This window comes from Drosophila bipectinata, chromosome 3L (assembly GCF_030179905.1).
Source record: "Drosophila bipectinata strain 14024-0381.07 chromosome 3L, DbipHiC1v2, whole genome shotgun sequence".
Taxonomy (NCBI): Eukaryota; Metazoa; Arthropoda; class Insecta; order Diptera; family Drosophilidae; genus Drosophila; species Drosophila bipectinata.
The window spans coordinates 4,697,561-4,712,716 of record NC_091738.1 but is presented as its reverse complement, the minus strand read 5'-3'; the positions used below and the strand labels follow the sequence as shown (position 1 = coordinate 4,712,716).

The 15,156-nt window shown below is 39.2% G+C and overlaps 3 protein-coding genes across 18 annotated transcripts in view; 1 reads left to right on the top strand and 2 right to left on the bottom strand.

The window, feature by feature from the left end:
• Positions 1–2: 2 nt before the first annotated feature.
• Gen (XPG-like endonuclease) lies at positions 3–2,550 on the bottom strand. The gene is made up of 5 exons (XM_017244842.3): positions 2,289–2,550; positions 1,911–2,223; positions 1,567–1,856; positions 1,341–1,508; positions 3–1,287 (listed from the first exon to the last, which is right to left on the bottom strand). The coding sequence occupies exons 1-5, from the start codon at positions 2,444–2,446 to the stop codon at positions 9–11; spliced, it is 2,208 nt and encodes a 735-aa protein (XP_017100331.2). The 5' UTR covers positions 2,447–2,550; the 3' UTR covers positions 3–8.
• Srp54k (signal recognition particle 54k) lies at positions 2,529–4,735 on the top strand. Its single transcript, XM_017244844.3, has 2 exons — positions 2,529–3,708; positions 3,802–4,735. Exons 1-2 carry the CDS (start codon positions 2,791–2,793, stop codon positions 4,408–4,410), a joined length of 1,527 nt encoding a protein of 508 aa, XP_017100333.1. The 5' UTR covers positions 2,529–2,790; the 3' UTR covers positions 4,411–4,735.
• Positions 4,736–8,277: 3,542 nt separating this feature from the next.
• Positions 8,278–15,156, bottom strand: part of shep (alan shepard) — a 119,555-nt gene continuing 112,676 nt past the window's right edge. For 10 of the 16 annotated variants that reach the window (XM_017244804.3, XM_017244797.3, XM_070279934.1 and 7 more), the window contains 3 exons: positions 14,857–15,021; positions 14,446–14,621; positions 8,278–13,658 (listed from right to left, as the gene is read on the bottom strand). In XM_017244804.3, coding sequence (XP_017100293.1) covers positions 14,457–14,621; positions 14,857–15,021 — 330 coding nt within the window. In that variant the 3' untranslated portion in view covers positions 8,278–13,658; positions 14,446–14,456. Of the gene's footprint in view, positions 13,659–13,847; positions 13,889–14,445; positions 14,622–14,856; positions 15,022–15,156 lie in introns of all 16 variants that reach the window. The other 6 variants (XM_017244811.3, XM_017244803.3, XM_017244802.3 and 3 more) reach the window with 4 other exon arrangements.

The window sequence follows — 15,156 nt, the reverse complement described above, 5'->3', positions numbered from 1 at the left end:
TTTTAAGTTCAATCACTGATGACCACCACGTCATCTTCACCTTTATTATCATCCTCTTCTTCTTCTTCTGGATCTTTTGGCACCAAACTGTCGTTCATCAACTGCTCGAATGCATCCGCATTTTCAGTGCTTTGATTAAAAAAGAAACTCATTCTAGGTAAAGGCTTAGCTGGCGAGGGAATTCCACTGAGGCGGTGCTGCTGCTTGAAACGGTCCACTGGTGTCCGCACAGCTTGCGGTGGATTTGAAATCTTTTGAAAGCCTCCTTTAACCAGGAGGTCGAAGCTATCTTCCATCGAAAAACGCTTGCTTTTCGGAAGTTCTTCCAGTTGCGATAAATCCCTTTTATTGTCGGTGTTTGGAAGCTCTTCCTCCGCCTGCAAACTCATCTGCGCCAGCCGCAAGCTCAAGTCCTCGGCCATGGGTTCGTAGTGCAACTGATGTCCTTCGTGCTGTGTGAGCGCAGGCTTTGCATTGGGGTTCGAAATGATACCATTCACTATATCAGACATGTCGAACTCGTCTGCATCGCAGTCGCTTTCGAGGTCGGAGGGCAGGAACTTGGTTATGGGAGTCGAACATTGCTGGCGTTGCGGTGGAGAACTCTTGACGGGAGTATCAATTTTCTCTCGTCTTAGGAACTGCTGTAACAGAGGTTGATTCTGTTCCGCTGGAGTCTTTTTCTTTTTGGGCACTCTCTTGGGTTTTGTCTTTGCTTCGTTCTCTTTTTCCTCTTCATTTTGGGCAGTTGCCTTCTTCCTGGATGCCTTCTTGGGAGGTTTCTCTTTAGACTTTATGAATGCGGCTACCAAGTCTGGATAGGCTTGCTCCAACATTTCCAATGGCTCTATGGTATAGTAAAGTTCTTCAATACCTTTGGGATGCTCGAGTTCAAACTCAGATATTTGGTCGTCGGGAATGAGACCTTTGAAGCTACCGCTTGGATCGTGCCATTTCAACTCTAAGCTGGGCACTCCTTTGACCGTTCGCTTCTTTATGATCTCCAAAGGCTGGATAAGGATCTTTTCTTGTTTAGATTGCTGCACTTGCCACCGTGTTAGTATGGGGAAGAACTTCTGGAAGCAATATATTTCGGGCCACTGCAGAAGGTGGCCTATTTGCTTAATGAACTTGACAAGATTCGGTTGCCGCCAATTCAGATTCAGATTTGGAATAGTGGAAGGCTCGCTTAGAAATTCAGCTATGATCTCCTCGTTGGGAAAACTGGAATCTACCAGGGCCTTTCTTCTGAGAGATAACTCTGCTTTAATAGATAGCCGCTGCTCCCTTTAAAAAATATCAATCAATTATTTATTTTTTAATTAAAATCGTTGACTTACTTCCAAAGGCTTTCGTCACAGCCTCGATGGGTGCGACAGACACTGCATCCGCTCTTGGTATGGCTCTGGGTCTTGCCAATATGTCCACAATTGCTGCATATAGACTTGTCGTCTACTCGAATCTCCAGGGCATTGTATTTATTTGTCTCTTGGCGCCAGTTTCGCATTCTAAAAACATTCAAAGATTATAAATAAGGTAAAAAGGTCTCAAGTAAGGTATAAATACTTGTCCAGAATCTCTGTCTCCTTGTACTTGTTGAACAGTTTTAGGACTCCATCCCTACCAATGCCTCCGATTCCATCAGGACAGTAATCGCAACCACAGAGCAAAGCCATTACAATAATCTTGTGCTGGCCAAAGTCCATGCGAGTGGTGATCTCCCGCATGTCATAGATGTCCACAGCTCCACCAGCGGCCGCCTGAGCTCCCTGGGTAGACACCGAGAAGTTGCGATAGACACGCACAGCTCCGTAGGCAAAGCAATCGGAGTCCTGACTGATGACGCCATCTACTAACTGGGAAGGGTGCTTGATAATTTTATACGAATTCTCTAAAAGTTTCCTACTTACCCCATGCTTGTTTAGAAAGGCACAGTACGCCTCTGCCTCTCCTGGACCTTGGACGCACTGGATGCCCATAGAAAGTAAGAGATTCTCGCATTGCTTAAGAACGTGGTTGAAACGGGTGCGTCCTTTGTCTGCCTTGGGAGCTTGGCCTTGGGTTTGAGAGCCTGTAGCCGCATCCTTGGGTTTTACGCCCCGAAATTGCAATTCATTTCTTTTGGCTATCACCTGACTTTTTAGTTTTGGAGCAACTCCTTCCAAGACAAAGACAGGAGTAACCTGTTCCCAAATTAAGTAGCATGTTCGAAAGAAGAGATTCCTGTCGGGTTTAAAATAAAAATAAAATTAATAAAATATTTAAAAGAAAAATACAATCTAACCCACTTTAGGTGATGCCTTGGATGGACAAAATAATCAACCACATTAAGCGATTCGCACACCCATCCGGCCAGATCGATAGCCACCTTTTTGCCTCGCAGCTCATTTATAGGCTTCCGCTCGCAGTGAGGAGTTAAAACAGTCCATAGCTCCTTGACACCCATCCAAAATATTAAAATAATCAAAAACCGCGAAAAGTCGCAAATATTTTAAACCAATTCTTCTTCTTCCCAAATAACCAGCCACAACGAACCGGGCGGCCGATAACCGATAACTCTTTTGTTTTGACAGATTCACCTGCCCACCACTGCGAATATCCAGTGGTCATCGGTCTTCCTCTTCCACATCGACGTGTCAGAAGGCAAAGACCACAAAAATACAAAAAGTAAAAGTTTCCTGCCATTTCGCATATGTTTTTGCCCCGCACATAGCCACACAAAATTAATAAGCTGCCAGAAGCCCGTACGCCACCAACACAGGACCCAGCACCACCAAACCCACCAGCAAGATGGTTCTCGCGGATTTGGGACGCAAAATAACCACGGCGCTGCACTCGCTGAGCAAGGCGACCGTAATCAATGAGGAGGCTCTTAATGCCATGCTTAAGGAGATCTGCGCGGCTCTCCTGGAGGCGGACGTCAATATCCGGCTGGTGAAGCAGCTGCGCGAAAATGTGCGCGCCGTCATCGATTTCGACGAGATGGCCGGCGGTCTGAACAAGCGCCGCATGATCCAGTCCGCTGTTTTCAAGGAGCTCATCAAGCTTGTCGATCCTGGCGTGAAACCCTACCAGCCCATCAAGGGCAAAGCCAACGTTATCATGTTTGTGGGTCTCCAGGGCTCTGGAAAGACAACCACGTGCACCAAGCTGGCCTATCACTACCAAAAGCGCAACTGGAAATCGTGCCTTGTGTGTGCCGATACCTTCCGTGCCGGCGCCTACGATCAAATTAAACAAAACGCCACCAAGGCGCGCATTCCCTTCTATGGAAGCTACACGGAAATCGATCCCGTGGTTATTGCCCAGGAGGGTGTGGACATGTTTAAGCGCGAGGGCTTTGAAATGATCATCGTTGATACTTCCGGAAGGCACAAGCAGGAGGAGTCACTCTTCGAGGAGATGTTGGCGGTTGCAAACGCCGTCAATCCTGACAATATTATCTTCGTGATGGACGCCACCATCGGACAAGCTTGCGAGGCTCAGGCCAAGGCTTTTAAGGACAAAGTAGACATCGGTTCGGTGATTATCACAAAGTTGGATGGCCATGCCAAGGGAGGTGGTGCTTTGTCTGCCGTTGCGGCCACACAGTCGCCCATTATCTTCATCGGCACAGGAGAGCACATCGACGATCTGGAACCTTTTAAAACGAAACCTTTTGTGAGCAAGCTGCTTGGTATGGGCGACATCGAGGGGCTGATAGATAAGGTAAGCAAGACCAGAGGATTAAGATATGAAAATAGTAGTGATGGCACCACTTTATTTTATTTATAATCATACTAATGTAAAACCCCTTTTCAGGTGAATGAACTGAAGCTGGATGGAAACGAGGAGCTGTTGGAAAAGATCAAGCACGGCCACTTCACAATCCGCGACATGTACGAACAGTTCCAGAACATCATGAAAATGGGCCCCTTTTCGCAAATCATGAACATGATTCCCGGCTTCTCGCAGGACTTTATGACCAAGGGGGGAGAACAGGAATCAATGGCGCGTATCAAGCGAATGATGACCATGATGGACAGTATGTCGGACAATGAGCTGGACAACCGAGACGGAGCAAAGCTCTTCAGTAAACAGCCAACACGCTGTGTGCGCGTGGCCCAGGGTGCCGGCGTCCTGGAAAGGGAAGTGAAAGAGCTGATTGCTCACTACACGAAATTCGCGGCGGTGGTGAAGAAGATGGGTGGCGTGAAGGGCCTGTTCAAGCAAGGCGACATGACCAAGAACGTAAACCCCACACAAATGGCCAAGCTCAACCAGCAGATGGCAAAGATGATTGACCCACGGATGCTGCAGCAGATGGGCGGCGTAGGTGGACTGCAAAACATGATGCGACAGCTGCAGCAAGGAGCGGCGGGCGGCTTGGGTGGACTGGGGAACCTGATGGGCGGCTTCGGTGGCAAGTGAACGAGGCGTGTAAATTTAATGATTTTTGTATGATTTTGTTTTCGCATAGTTGGTAATTTGTTAGCCATTGTTTCCATTTATCCCAGACCACAAAAATTGATAAATGGCATGGAAGCGAATATAGAGGTTACAAGCCTATACATATATATACGTGCAAACAGTTAACAATTTGGTTTTTGTACGGCTTGGCAGCCACAGTGTCAGTTTTTATAGTTTGAACAGTTTTCTGTACTACGAATAAATGGAAGTCACATGCTCATCAGAATACCCATGGAGCATTTGGAATAGATATAAATGATAAATAAAAAAAACAAATGAAATGGCATACGAATTTTGTTTTCTTTTTAGCGGAACAAGTGGAACTTATAGAAGTTAAAATATTATATCTTTAATATTATAAGTATTCATAAACTCCAGCTGTCTAATCACAAACATACAATGTAACAAGAAAGAAAAGCTAACTTCGGGCGGTTGATATTGATGTTGATGATCCGAAGTTGATATACCCTTGCGGTAAAAGGGTTAGAATTAGAATTCGAATTTTATTATGGGGTTTTCCCGTATAGCATCCACAGCGATGGCTATATCTTTCCTAATTCTCGTCCGATTCTCAAGCGGAGTACCTTAAACGATTTCTGAATCGATTTGCCACAATTCTGCATCAAAATCCTGAGACAAAATATTTTTTATATTTTTTGTCCATTTTTTTTTTTTGACCCCTTGAAAATGGGGTTTTTTCATATAGGGCCCACAGTGATGGCTATATCTTCACCAATTCTCATCCGATTCTCAAGCGGAGTACCTTAAACGATTTCTGGATCGATTTGCCACAATTCTGCACCAAAATCCTGAGACAAAATATTTTTTAGATTTTTTGTCCATTTTTCGTGATGGGACCCTTTGAAAATGGGGTTTTCCCCTATAGGGTCCCCAACGATGGCTATATCTTCCCCAATTCTCATCCGATTCTCAAGCGGAGTACCTTAAACGATTTCTGGATCGATTCGCCACCATTCTGCATCAAAATCCTGAGACAAAATATTTTTCAGATTTTTGTTCACTTTTTCGTGATGGGTCCCCTTGAAAATGGGATTTTACACTATAGGGTCCAGTGGGATGGCTATATCTTCCCCAATTTCCATCCAATTCTCAAGCGGAGTACATTAAACGATTTCTAGATCGATTCGCCACCATTCTGCATCAAAATCCTGAGACAAAATATTTTTCAGATTTTTTTCCCATTTTTCGTGATGGGATACCTTGAAAATGGGCTTTTCCCCCATAGGGCCCACAGCGATGGCTATATCTTCCTCAATTCTCATCCGATTCTAAGGCGGAGTACCTTAAACGATTTCTAGATCGATTCGCCACCATTCTGCATCAAAATCCTCAGACAAAATATTTTTTAGATTTTTTGTTCATTTTTCGTGATGGGACCCCTTGAAAATGGGGTTTTCCCATATAGGGCCCACAGCGATGGCTATATCTTCCCCAATTCTTTTCCGATTATCAAGCTGAGTATCTTAAATGATTTCTAGATCGATTCTCCATCATTCTGCATCGAAATCCTGAGACAATACATTTTTCCGATTTTTTGTCCATTTTTCATGATGGACCCCTTGACCCCTTGAAAATGGGGTTTTCCTCTATAGGGTATACAGCGATGCCCATATCTTCCTCAATTCTCATCCGATTCTCAAGCGGAGTACCTTAAATGATTTCTAGATCGATTCTCCATCATTCTGCATCAAAATCCTGAGACAAAATATTTTTCCGATTTTTTGTCCATTTTTCATGATGGACCCCTTGACCCCTTGAAAATGGGGTTTTCCTCTATAGGGCCCACAGTGCTGGCTCTATCTTCCTCAATTTTCATCCAATTGTCAAGCGGAGTACCTTGAATGATTTCTAGATCGATTCTCCATCATTATGCATTAAAATCCTGAGACAAAATATTTTTTTGATTTTTTGTCCATTTTTCGTGATGGGACCCCTTCAAAATGGGGTTTTTCCATATAGGGCCCACAGTGATGGCTATATCTTCCCCATTTCACGTCCGATTCTCAAGGGGAGTACCTTAAACGATTTGTGAATCAATTCGCCACCATTCTGCATCAAAATCCTGAGACAAAATATCTTTTTATATATTTTGTGTCTCCCTTACTTCCCCTTATACCCCATGCAAGGTTATACAAACTGCTCTTCGCAAACTCTTCGCATATATTCAAAACTTTCTAATTTTTAGCGACTCCATCGTATGTATGTCGCTGCAACACATATTCCCCCCTTTTTTCCAATGTAGTGACACATACAACTACAACAAAAAGCTACACGCGAACAGGTGCACAGAAAATATAACAAGATATCGCGTTGCGGGAGAGTGAAATTGTGTAGCGAAATAACGGTAAGCAAGTAAACAAACAAGTAGGCAGACAAACAAACGTGCCCCACCGTTGATGTTGCTTTTGTTGTTATGTTGGGGAGGGTGTACGCTCATGGGTACACATAGAAAAATTAAACATAAAAACATGTATAATATTTTTAACAAGCACATGTAATGTGATTATTTTTACCCATGTAATGTGAAATATATTTAAAGGAATATTTACATTGTGTATTATTTTATATTATTATTTGTGTAATATATTGTGATTTATTTCTGTGTATCCACAAACACACACTCAAAAAATGAGGCTGGGTGTTGGGGGAGCTGGGTATAGATGGCACCACTTTTTCGTCTCTGACGTAGTATCCCCTGCTCCCAGCATCCCCTGCTTTCGTATCTGATGGAGTCCCGGAAATGGGTATTTGTCTCTGTGAGGGTGGAACTCACTCACTCGCTCTCTCTCTTTCTCTTGTGCTACCCATTTTCCGAAACTCCATTTTCCTCCAACTCGATACAATTTGCAATAACAATGAAATGGCGATTGCCTGCCATAAAAACGTCTATTAAGCTGTCAAGTTTTGACACTCATAAAACCATCAAACAAGTCAAACGAACAGGAACCCAGCAAAATCTGCAGGACGAACTGCTGTCAACATTTTTGGGCTCATCCTTGCTCCAAAACACCCACACACACACACAGCCACACACACATATAGGTAGACTCGCTAGGAGACTCGTTCGTAGGCCTTTCATATTTCCTCCTTCCGGAAAAAGGACTTTATTTATGAGGTGGGTGGATGGCTGGATGATAGCCCAAGGGAAGAGCTCATTACACGGCCCATAGCCCTAAGCACTTTACGACTGAAGTGAGGGTGACAGGATGTCATCGTTCGTAGGAAACCCCTTTCACAAAAGAGGGTGGCCCACACACACACACATCCCCAGTGTGACATTTTGGCCGAGAGGAAGAGGAGATTTCATCAAATTAAATCTCCGCCAGCAACCCCCCATCCCCACAGGAATAAAAAATGCATGTGATTTTTGTTTTCTTACAGAAAATCAATTTGTCTTTTATTGATTCAGAAAAAGTTCAGTTTCATTTTTTTTTGGGGTTTTGGATGACAGCATTTTCTCTTTAGGTTTTTCTTTTTCCTACCAAAGAGACGTGTTTTCTTCATTTTTTACTTTTGTGTGTTCTTCATTTTCCACATTTAAATCTTTTGCTATTTTCGCATTAATGCTTTCATTTGCGACAAGGACGACATTTCGTCCTGTCCTAGCTTAGCTTCCGGCTTGATTCTCCCGCCATCTTTTCTGTTCTATACTGATCTATTCTCTTTTCTTTTTTTTTACTTACAATTACATTTAATTTTTTTTTCATCATTTACTTTTTTTTCTTGTTCAACTAGTCTTAAGCGAAATAAGCACAAAAGCTGCAAAATGTTTTGCTTAAACTAATTTTTCTTTTGAAATCTTCTCCCTTTCCTTTTTTTTATTTTGGGTTTTTAACTTTATCTCTTGATCTCCAATTCGGTTTTTAATGTATGATTTTTTGCATTAAAGTTGAGGGCACAAAAAGTACGTGTATAAATTTGAAAGTTGTAGAAAAGATTTCGCTTTTCGCATTTTTCTTTGTTTTTTTTTTCAAGAGTTTAGGTTCTTCGGGTTCTTTTTAGCTTTTACTAGAGTTTTAAATACAATTCATTTGCCTTATAAAAATGCTTAAAAGCGTCACATTGATGCAAAAAATAATACGTTAAAAAATACACAAAGAGTTGAAGGGCATTCCTCATGCTTTCGTTTTTCCATCGTCCCTCAGATACTTCCTGAAGAATTACAATATAGAGATTTTTCTTTTTAAACTTTCTTTTTTTTCCAGTTTGCGCATTTGCTTTGCTTCATTTTTTTTTTTTGTGGGTTTTTTGGTTTTTATCATTGTTAATAAGAAAATGAATAAAGTTCTTTAAAAGACTTTGATTTAAAACTTAAAAATAGCAACAAGCGAAATGTACATTACTCTCATTTAAGTATTTCTGTTTCTAAGTTTAATTAGCTGCTTGCATTTTACGCTTACTTAAAGTTAGTGTACGCCTTTGTCGTCGTGTTTTGTTCCATTACCATTTCTACTCCATTACCACCCCCCTTTTCGATCCGAAACTGATTTTCTTATTTAATTTTTTGTTATTTTTTAAATTTAATGAGCTTGGTTTCATCCTTCCTGTCTCTGTTCCATCGATTTGCCTAGCGTTCCTCTTTCTTCTGGCTTCGCGCTTTCACTTTTATGCGTCTTCATTTTCTTGTTTTTTCGTTTTTTGTTTCTTTTGTTTATATTCTTGGTTTCGTCAAAAAAGTTTCAAAAAAATATATATTCATCATTTCCTTAAATTGGCTTAATTAAAAAATGTTTATTTATTCCACTCGCGCTCGCATCTCGCTTCCACGCTCTGCTCTGCCCGCCCCTAAACAACGACTAAGACGACTAAGTTTTGCCTCCTGTTTAAAACGCAAGTTAATTCAACACGATTTAATTAATTTAAGAAATTTGTTATTGGAAACTATTTGGTGTAGGGGTTTTGAATAAGCTTACTGGTAATTCATATAGTAAACATTTAACTACTAAGAAATCACATCGAAGAAAAACGTAAAACATTAAACAAAACGAAGAGAAACGCACATAAACAAAAGATTTTTATTTATTTTTGTTTTTTTGTTCATTTTTATTGAAAAATTTTCTTGTTTTTAGTTTTGAATTTTACGCACTAGACATTTTTTTGTTTGCATTTTTAAAAATTACTTCAACACTTGCATCGATTTTAATCGATTCGCTCTTCTGGCGAGAGTTCTTCAATCAGGAGCGAGAAACCCAAGCAATCTTGAATCTTGAATGGGGTCTCTGCGATTTTAAGACAAATAATAAATTAACTACTTAAAATTAGTTAAAAAACTAAAGTAAAACGCATTAAATTAAAACAAAATACAGACGCAAAACAAACGAGTTCCAAGTGTTTGGTTTCTTGTCAAAGTAGATTTAAATACACACAAAAAAGTCAGTATGAGAATAGGTTTAGATTAGAACACTCCTCGTCGATTGATTTTATTGTTTACCTCTTCATCGTCCTTGCTTTCGATCATTCATTTCATTACTTCTTTCTTGCTTTACTTGCATTTTATTTTTTGCATCAAAAATTAAACCTAACCTCAAACTGGGCGACACGGCGTTTTCCAGCACTTGTCGCTCGTCACTCTAACTACACAAAAACTACAACTTGCTAAGTGTGTTGCACTCGAACTAACCAACTATTCATTCTCTGTTTGCTACCAACTAGAAATCATATGTCCTACTCGTCTGTTCCTACATATCCTTCTTCTTCGCTCTACTTCTCTACTTTTCTGCTTTCTCCTGGTTTTCCTCATTTGCGTTCTTCTTTGCTTCTCAACACTGTACTTAGGTTCTCTAAACTTACACACTAGGCTTTGATCTTATAAACTAGGTTCATTTCTCCTCCATCGACTCGCTTTTCTTTTTCTTTTCTAAAAACATAAATTTAATTTTCACTTTCCTAGGGAGGCCTAATCTTCTCTCGCCCCATATTCTTCGCGATTTCTTTATTTTTTTTATAAATAACTTAGAGTTTAATGCTTTCTCAATTTGCTTAAGTTGTTGCTGCTAAAAAAGTAAAATTAATGAAAACTACAAAAAGAAAATTGCACTTTGTGTGAGTTTGAGGGTGTGAGCGTGTGTGTGTGTGAGTGTTTGTGTGTGAGTGTGGAAAAAAGGATCGAAAGGACCTTCCACTGTGTTGGTCTTGTATTTGTGATTTTTCTTTTACATGCAAAGACAACAAATGCAGTCATCTTCTCATTGCATTTAGCTTTCAGATAATTTTGCTTCACTTTAATATTTAGTTCTTCGTTTGGAATGTTTTGGCAAAATATTTCCAGATGCCTGCATTTAACTACATGTTTGTGTATTTTTTTTTTTGCTAAAATATCCTGCATTTGTTGTTATTGTTTCAGTTCCAGTTCGTAGTCAGTCTAAAGCAAATAATCGTAATTAGATGAAAAAAAAAATGTATATTTGCATTTTGTTATTTTGGTTTTAGGCTTAGGAAGACTTTTGGCGTTGTGTTTCTTACGTTTTTATGTATGTATGTATATATATATAATGTATATATGTAGATAGTTCAGTTAGGCAACTCGACAACTTTAAAGTTTAAACTCGAAAATGAAATTTTTCAACACATACATATACATATCTAAAATCAAATCAAAGACTTTGCTCAGGAATGTTGTTTGCCGTGTGGTTGCTGTTCGTTCGTTCTTCTGTGTTCTTGTGAGTGAATGTCCTTTCTCAAGATCGAGATTCTCAAAAACTTGTCTTCTTCTCATGTAACCCACTTCAAGCCACTATTCTCATTTGCTTAATAGTTTTGTTAATCAATTAACATTCGAAAGAATCACAAATACAATGCTTAGGCTTGATAGGTGTGTCCGTGTTGGTTTCTCAGTGTCTCAGTGTGTTTTTAAGTGTCTCAGGAAAATAAATATGCTAGGCTTTTTTTTAAAAAGGGTTCAATTTCAATTCTAAACTCCGTTCTCCATTCTCGAACTCTACTTAAGAGAAGCTTATAGGACTAAAGAAATCTTTGCTTATTAACTAAGTTTACTAAACGTAGTTCTCTGCTTTCTTTACTCTTCATCGTGTTTTTTTTTAAATTTAACATTAATTTTCTTGTTTTTTTTTTGTTTTGCTTTGTTTTACATTTCTGCTACGGCATGTGCCAGTTGTTGTTGCTGCTGTTGCTGTTGATCCTTTCTAATCCTTCAAAATGGTTGTCCTTCCTCCAATTCACAAAGCTAAACTACAATTCTACAGTTTCAAAATTTTATTTTCATTTCATCTGTGTTTTGCTACTTTTGTGTGTTGTTGTCGGTTTTCTTTTATTTTCTTTTTTTAGCTATTCCCTTTTAAAAAGTGTTTGCCTCTTGGATTCCTTCCTTGCTGCTAATCAACTCTATCCTTTCCTTCTGCTAGCTCCTTCAACAACTCTGTTCCTATGCAGAAAAAATAGACTATATACCTAAGTTTTGTTGTGGTTTTACTTTCCTCATTAATATGTCTAAAAAACAGTTAACGTAAAAAACTGTAGACAGCTACAAAAAATTCATTCATTAAATCGACTGATGAGCACAAAAAATATGCTAAAAACTAGTATAAGATTTCTCCACCTATTCATCGATTCTTCTCTGTGTTTCTTCGTCGATCTTCGCAAGCTTCGGCTTGCTCTTCGTCTGCTTTGCTTTAGATTTCTAGAACTACTAAATCTGTTGGCTTACTGCAATTTTCTTATGTTTTTTTTTATTTTTGTTTTGTTTTGCTAAGACTTAACCTAGGTCTTGCCCCATTCGAGGACTTTCTTCATTTCATTTCTTTTGTTTTAATTTAATTTTCTTGGATAGCACAAAATGAATGTCAAAAAGGGGGAAATAGACATTTCGTTTTCTTTTTTTTTCTTCTTGTCGGATCTTTGCTTTATACAATTTGCATTTTTGGTACAATTACAAAAAAAAAATAAAATCATAAGGAGAATTCAAACCAAAGATCTTTCTTTCATTCTTCACTTTTGTGGCTATCTACGATCTTCATGCATCCGTTCTTTGTGCTGTTCAACACGTTTCAACAAAAAAATACAAATAAATATTACAAATTAGACAAACAGAACAAAACAAAGGTAGTTACAGCTTAAAAATCTTCATATGCCTCTGCAGGCTACAGCAACAGCAAAGAAAGTGCTTCCAGCAAGGTAAAAAGTTTGCTTTCTTCCGCGACAATTCGCTTTCTTCGGGGGCTTTCTTCGATGCTGATGCTGTGCCGCTCGGCTGCTGTTTGACTTAAAAGTTATGCTTTGTTTATATCATCATCGAAATGGTTTTTGTTTCGTTTTTGTTTATTTTCTCTGGTTTTCATCCTTTACGGTTCTTTAACATACATTGCACACAAATTTTTTATATTTTTTTTTTTCTGTTTCGGTACATCATCGTTCACGTTCACTTCACAAATTTCTGTTTCTGTCTTATGTTTTGCTATCTCAAAATTAGCAAAATAGTATCTTTCTGTATTTTTACATCCCTCGGCCACGGTCTCGCTTAACAATATCAGCTTAACACTAATCTGCGATGGTTCTTCTAGGCAGATTTCCTCAAGTTCTTTCTATTCTTTCATCTGACCCCCGTGTGAGTTTCCTTTGACTTTCAATTCTTAGCAGCGTGCAGTTTTTCTTTTTGTAAATATTTTCAACTGCCTTCTTAAACTTTTCGTTTACAATTCTCTGGGATAGCATTTTACTGCTCTCCTGCTGCTTTTGCTGTTCTTGTTGTTGTTGTTGTTTATTTAGTGTATAACTATTCTCTATTATTTAAGTTTAGTCTTTGCTTTTCTTCACGTTTTACTCGCGTCTTCGGCACGAGCCTCTTTCGAGACTGGCTTTCTTTTAATCGCATCGCTTACATTAACTCATGTATCCCCTAAACTTCGTTCCTCACATCCAACCTCCTTAATTATACATTTTTTTTTTTTGTTTTTCGCCTCGGCATTCTGGGTTTAAAGTTTAAACCATTTCCAAAAATTCTAATTTCGCCAACTGCATGCTGAGTATCCCATTCTTCTGCCGCGGCTCTCTTCTTCTGGTTGTTTCTTCTGGTGTTGTTTGTTCATGAGGTTGTTGTTGCTGTTGTTGACTTCTATATCCGATCCGCTGGTCTGTTGTTCCGTGTCTTGATTTCTTCCATCCTAGGTCCTATCGCATGCTCTCACTCTCGTCCAAATTATATCGTACTCAAATGGGGTACTAATATATTATAACTGAAATAATAAAAAAGATTAGTTTATTTTATTCTTATAGCCGTCTTCTAATATTCCGATTTAAGCTTTCTATTTTAAAACCACTCGGAATAGAAGAAAACGGAGCTGGTGTCTTCATTAAAAGGACTTCTCGAAACCCCATTTCATGCAAATGATTTTAATGATCAGTGATTTCGTGATGATATTTACCTAGTACGGATTACCAGTGATTAGACTGCTTAGTAACTATACTATATAAGAAATAGAACCAAGTTTTCGTTGTTTTTTTTGTTTCGAAAAGAAGCAGCACATAGTTGGTAATGAAAAATAAATAAAGTTCATTTGTTTAGTATTATAAGCAGATGTTGAAAATTATTTATTTAATAAACAGATCGGAAGCAAACAGGCAAGCAACAACAAGCAGAGCACAGAAAACACATGAAGCCGGTGATTTGTGTGTGAGCAGTGTTGGAAAGTGTTGTGTAGGATCCTTGGTTCCTACTGGAGGATGAATGCAGACGGTGAATGCAAATAAAATGAGGCGAGTGACGTTATCATTTGTTTCTTGTGGTTTTAGGATTTGTAAGACTCTAAGATCCAAGCCGCAAGGAGCTTTCATGCAAAACAGTGAAGGTAAACGCAAAAAAAAAACGCATCAAGTGTTGTAAAACAAACTATGAAGTTGTTCCAACTCAGTGGTTGTGAAAATGGGAATGAAATTTAGTGAATGGAGAGATGGGGCATCGGAGAGACCGTGAAACAATGATGGAGAATAAGAGAAGACAGCGTCAGAGAAGACTTCACTCACCTCGCGAAGACCTATTTGGGAGCGGCTTGATGTGGATACTGTGTGTATGCCTCGTCGGGTGATGCAGCTGTGCTAGCCTGTTCGGAATCTGTCATTGGCATTGTTGGTATAATAGTTGGTGGTGGTGCATAATATGGATAAGTTGGACTAATATACTGTAACGATGGAGAAAAGTTCTATAAAGGAAAAACCGAAAAAACGAAAAAATAAAATATAGAAATAATTTTAAACAAAAAGTTAAAAATCAATCAAAAGATGAAACAAATAATTGTATTTACACAAAAGAACGGAAAGAGTATAAATTGAGTATATTTATTAATGAGTATATAGGTTTACGGCAAACACTATGAGGATCTAAGATCTTCAAAGTGGCAAAAAAAAAGTCTTAAAAAAATGGGATCAATAGCTTACAGAGTTGCCAATCTGGAGGGTGGCCAACTGGGGCATCATCGTTCCATATGGCACGGCCGTGTCGCCACTGACCATCATCGAAATGCCACGGGGCTGCACTTGGTTCACCGCCTCCGGCTTGTATGAGGTCACGCCCAACTGGGGGGCAGCTGCCATCTGCATGTACTGTGGAGCAAAGATAAAGATATGAATTAATTCATTCATGGCTAAAATAATCCATATGGCACTGGTTCTAAAAACATGGCTAGTCCATAAAAGCGGTAATTAAGTTTTCACCTGAAACCCATTAGCCAAAGCTAT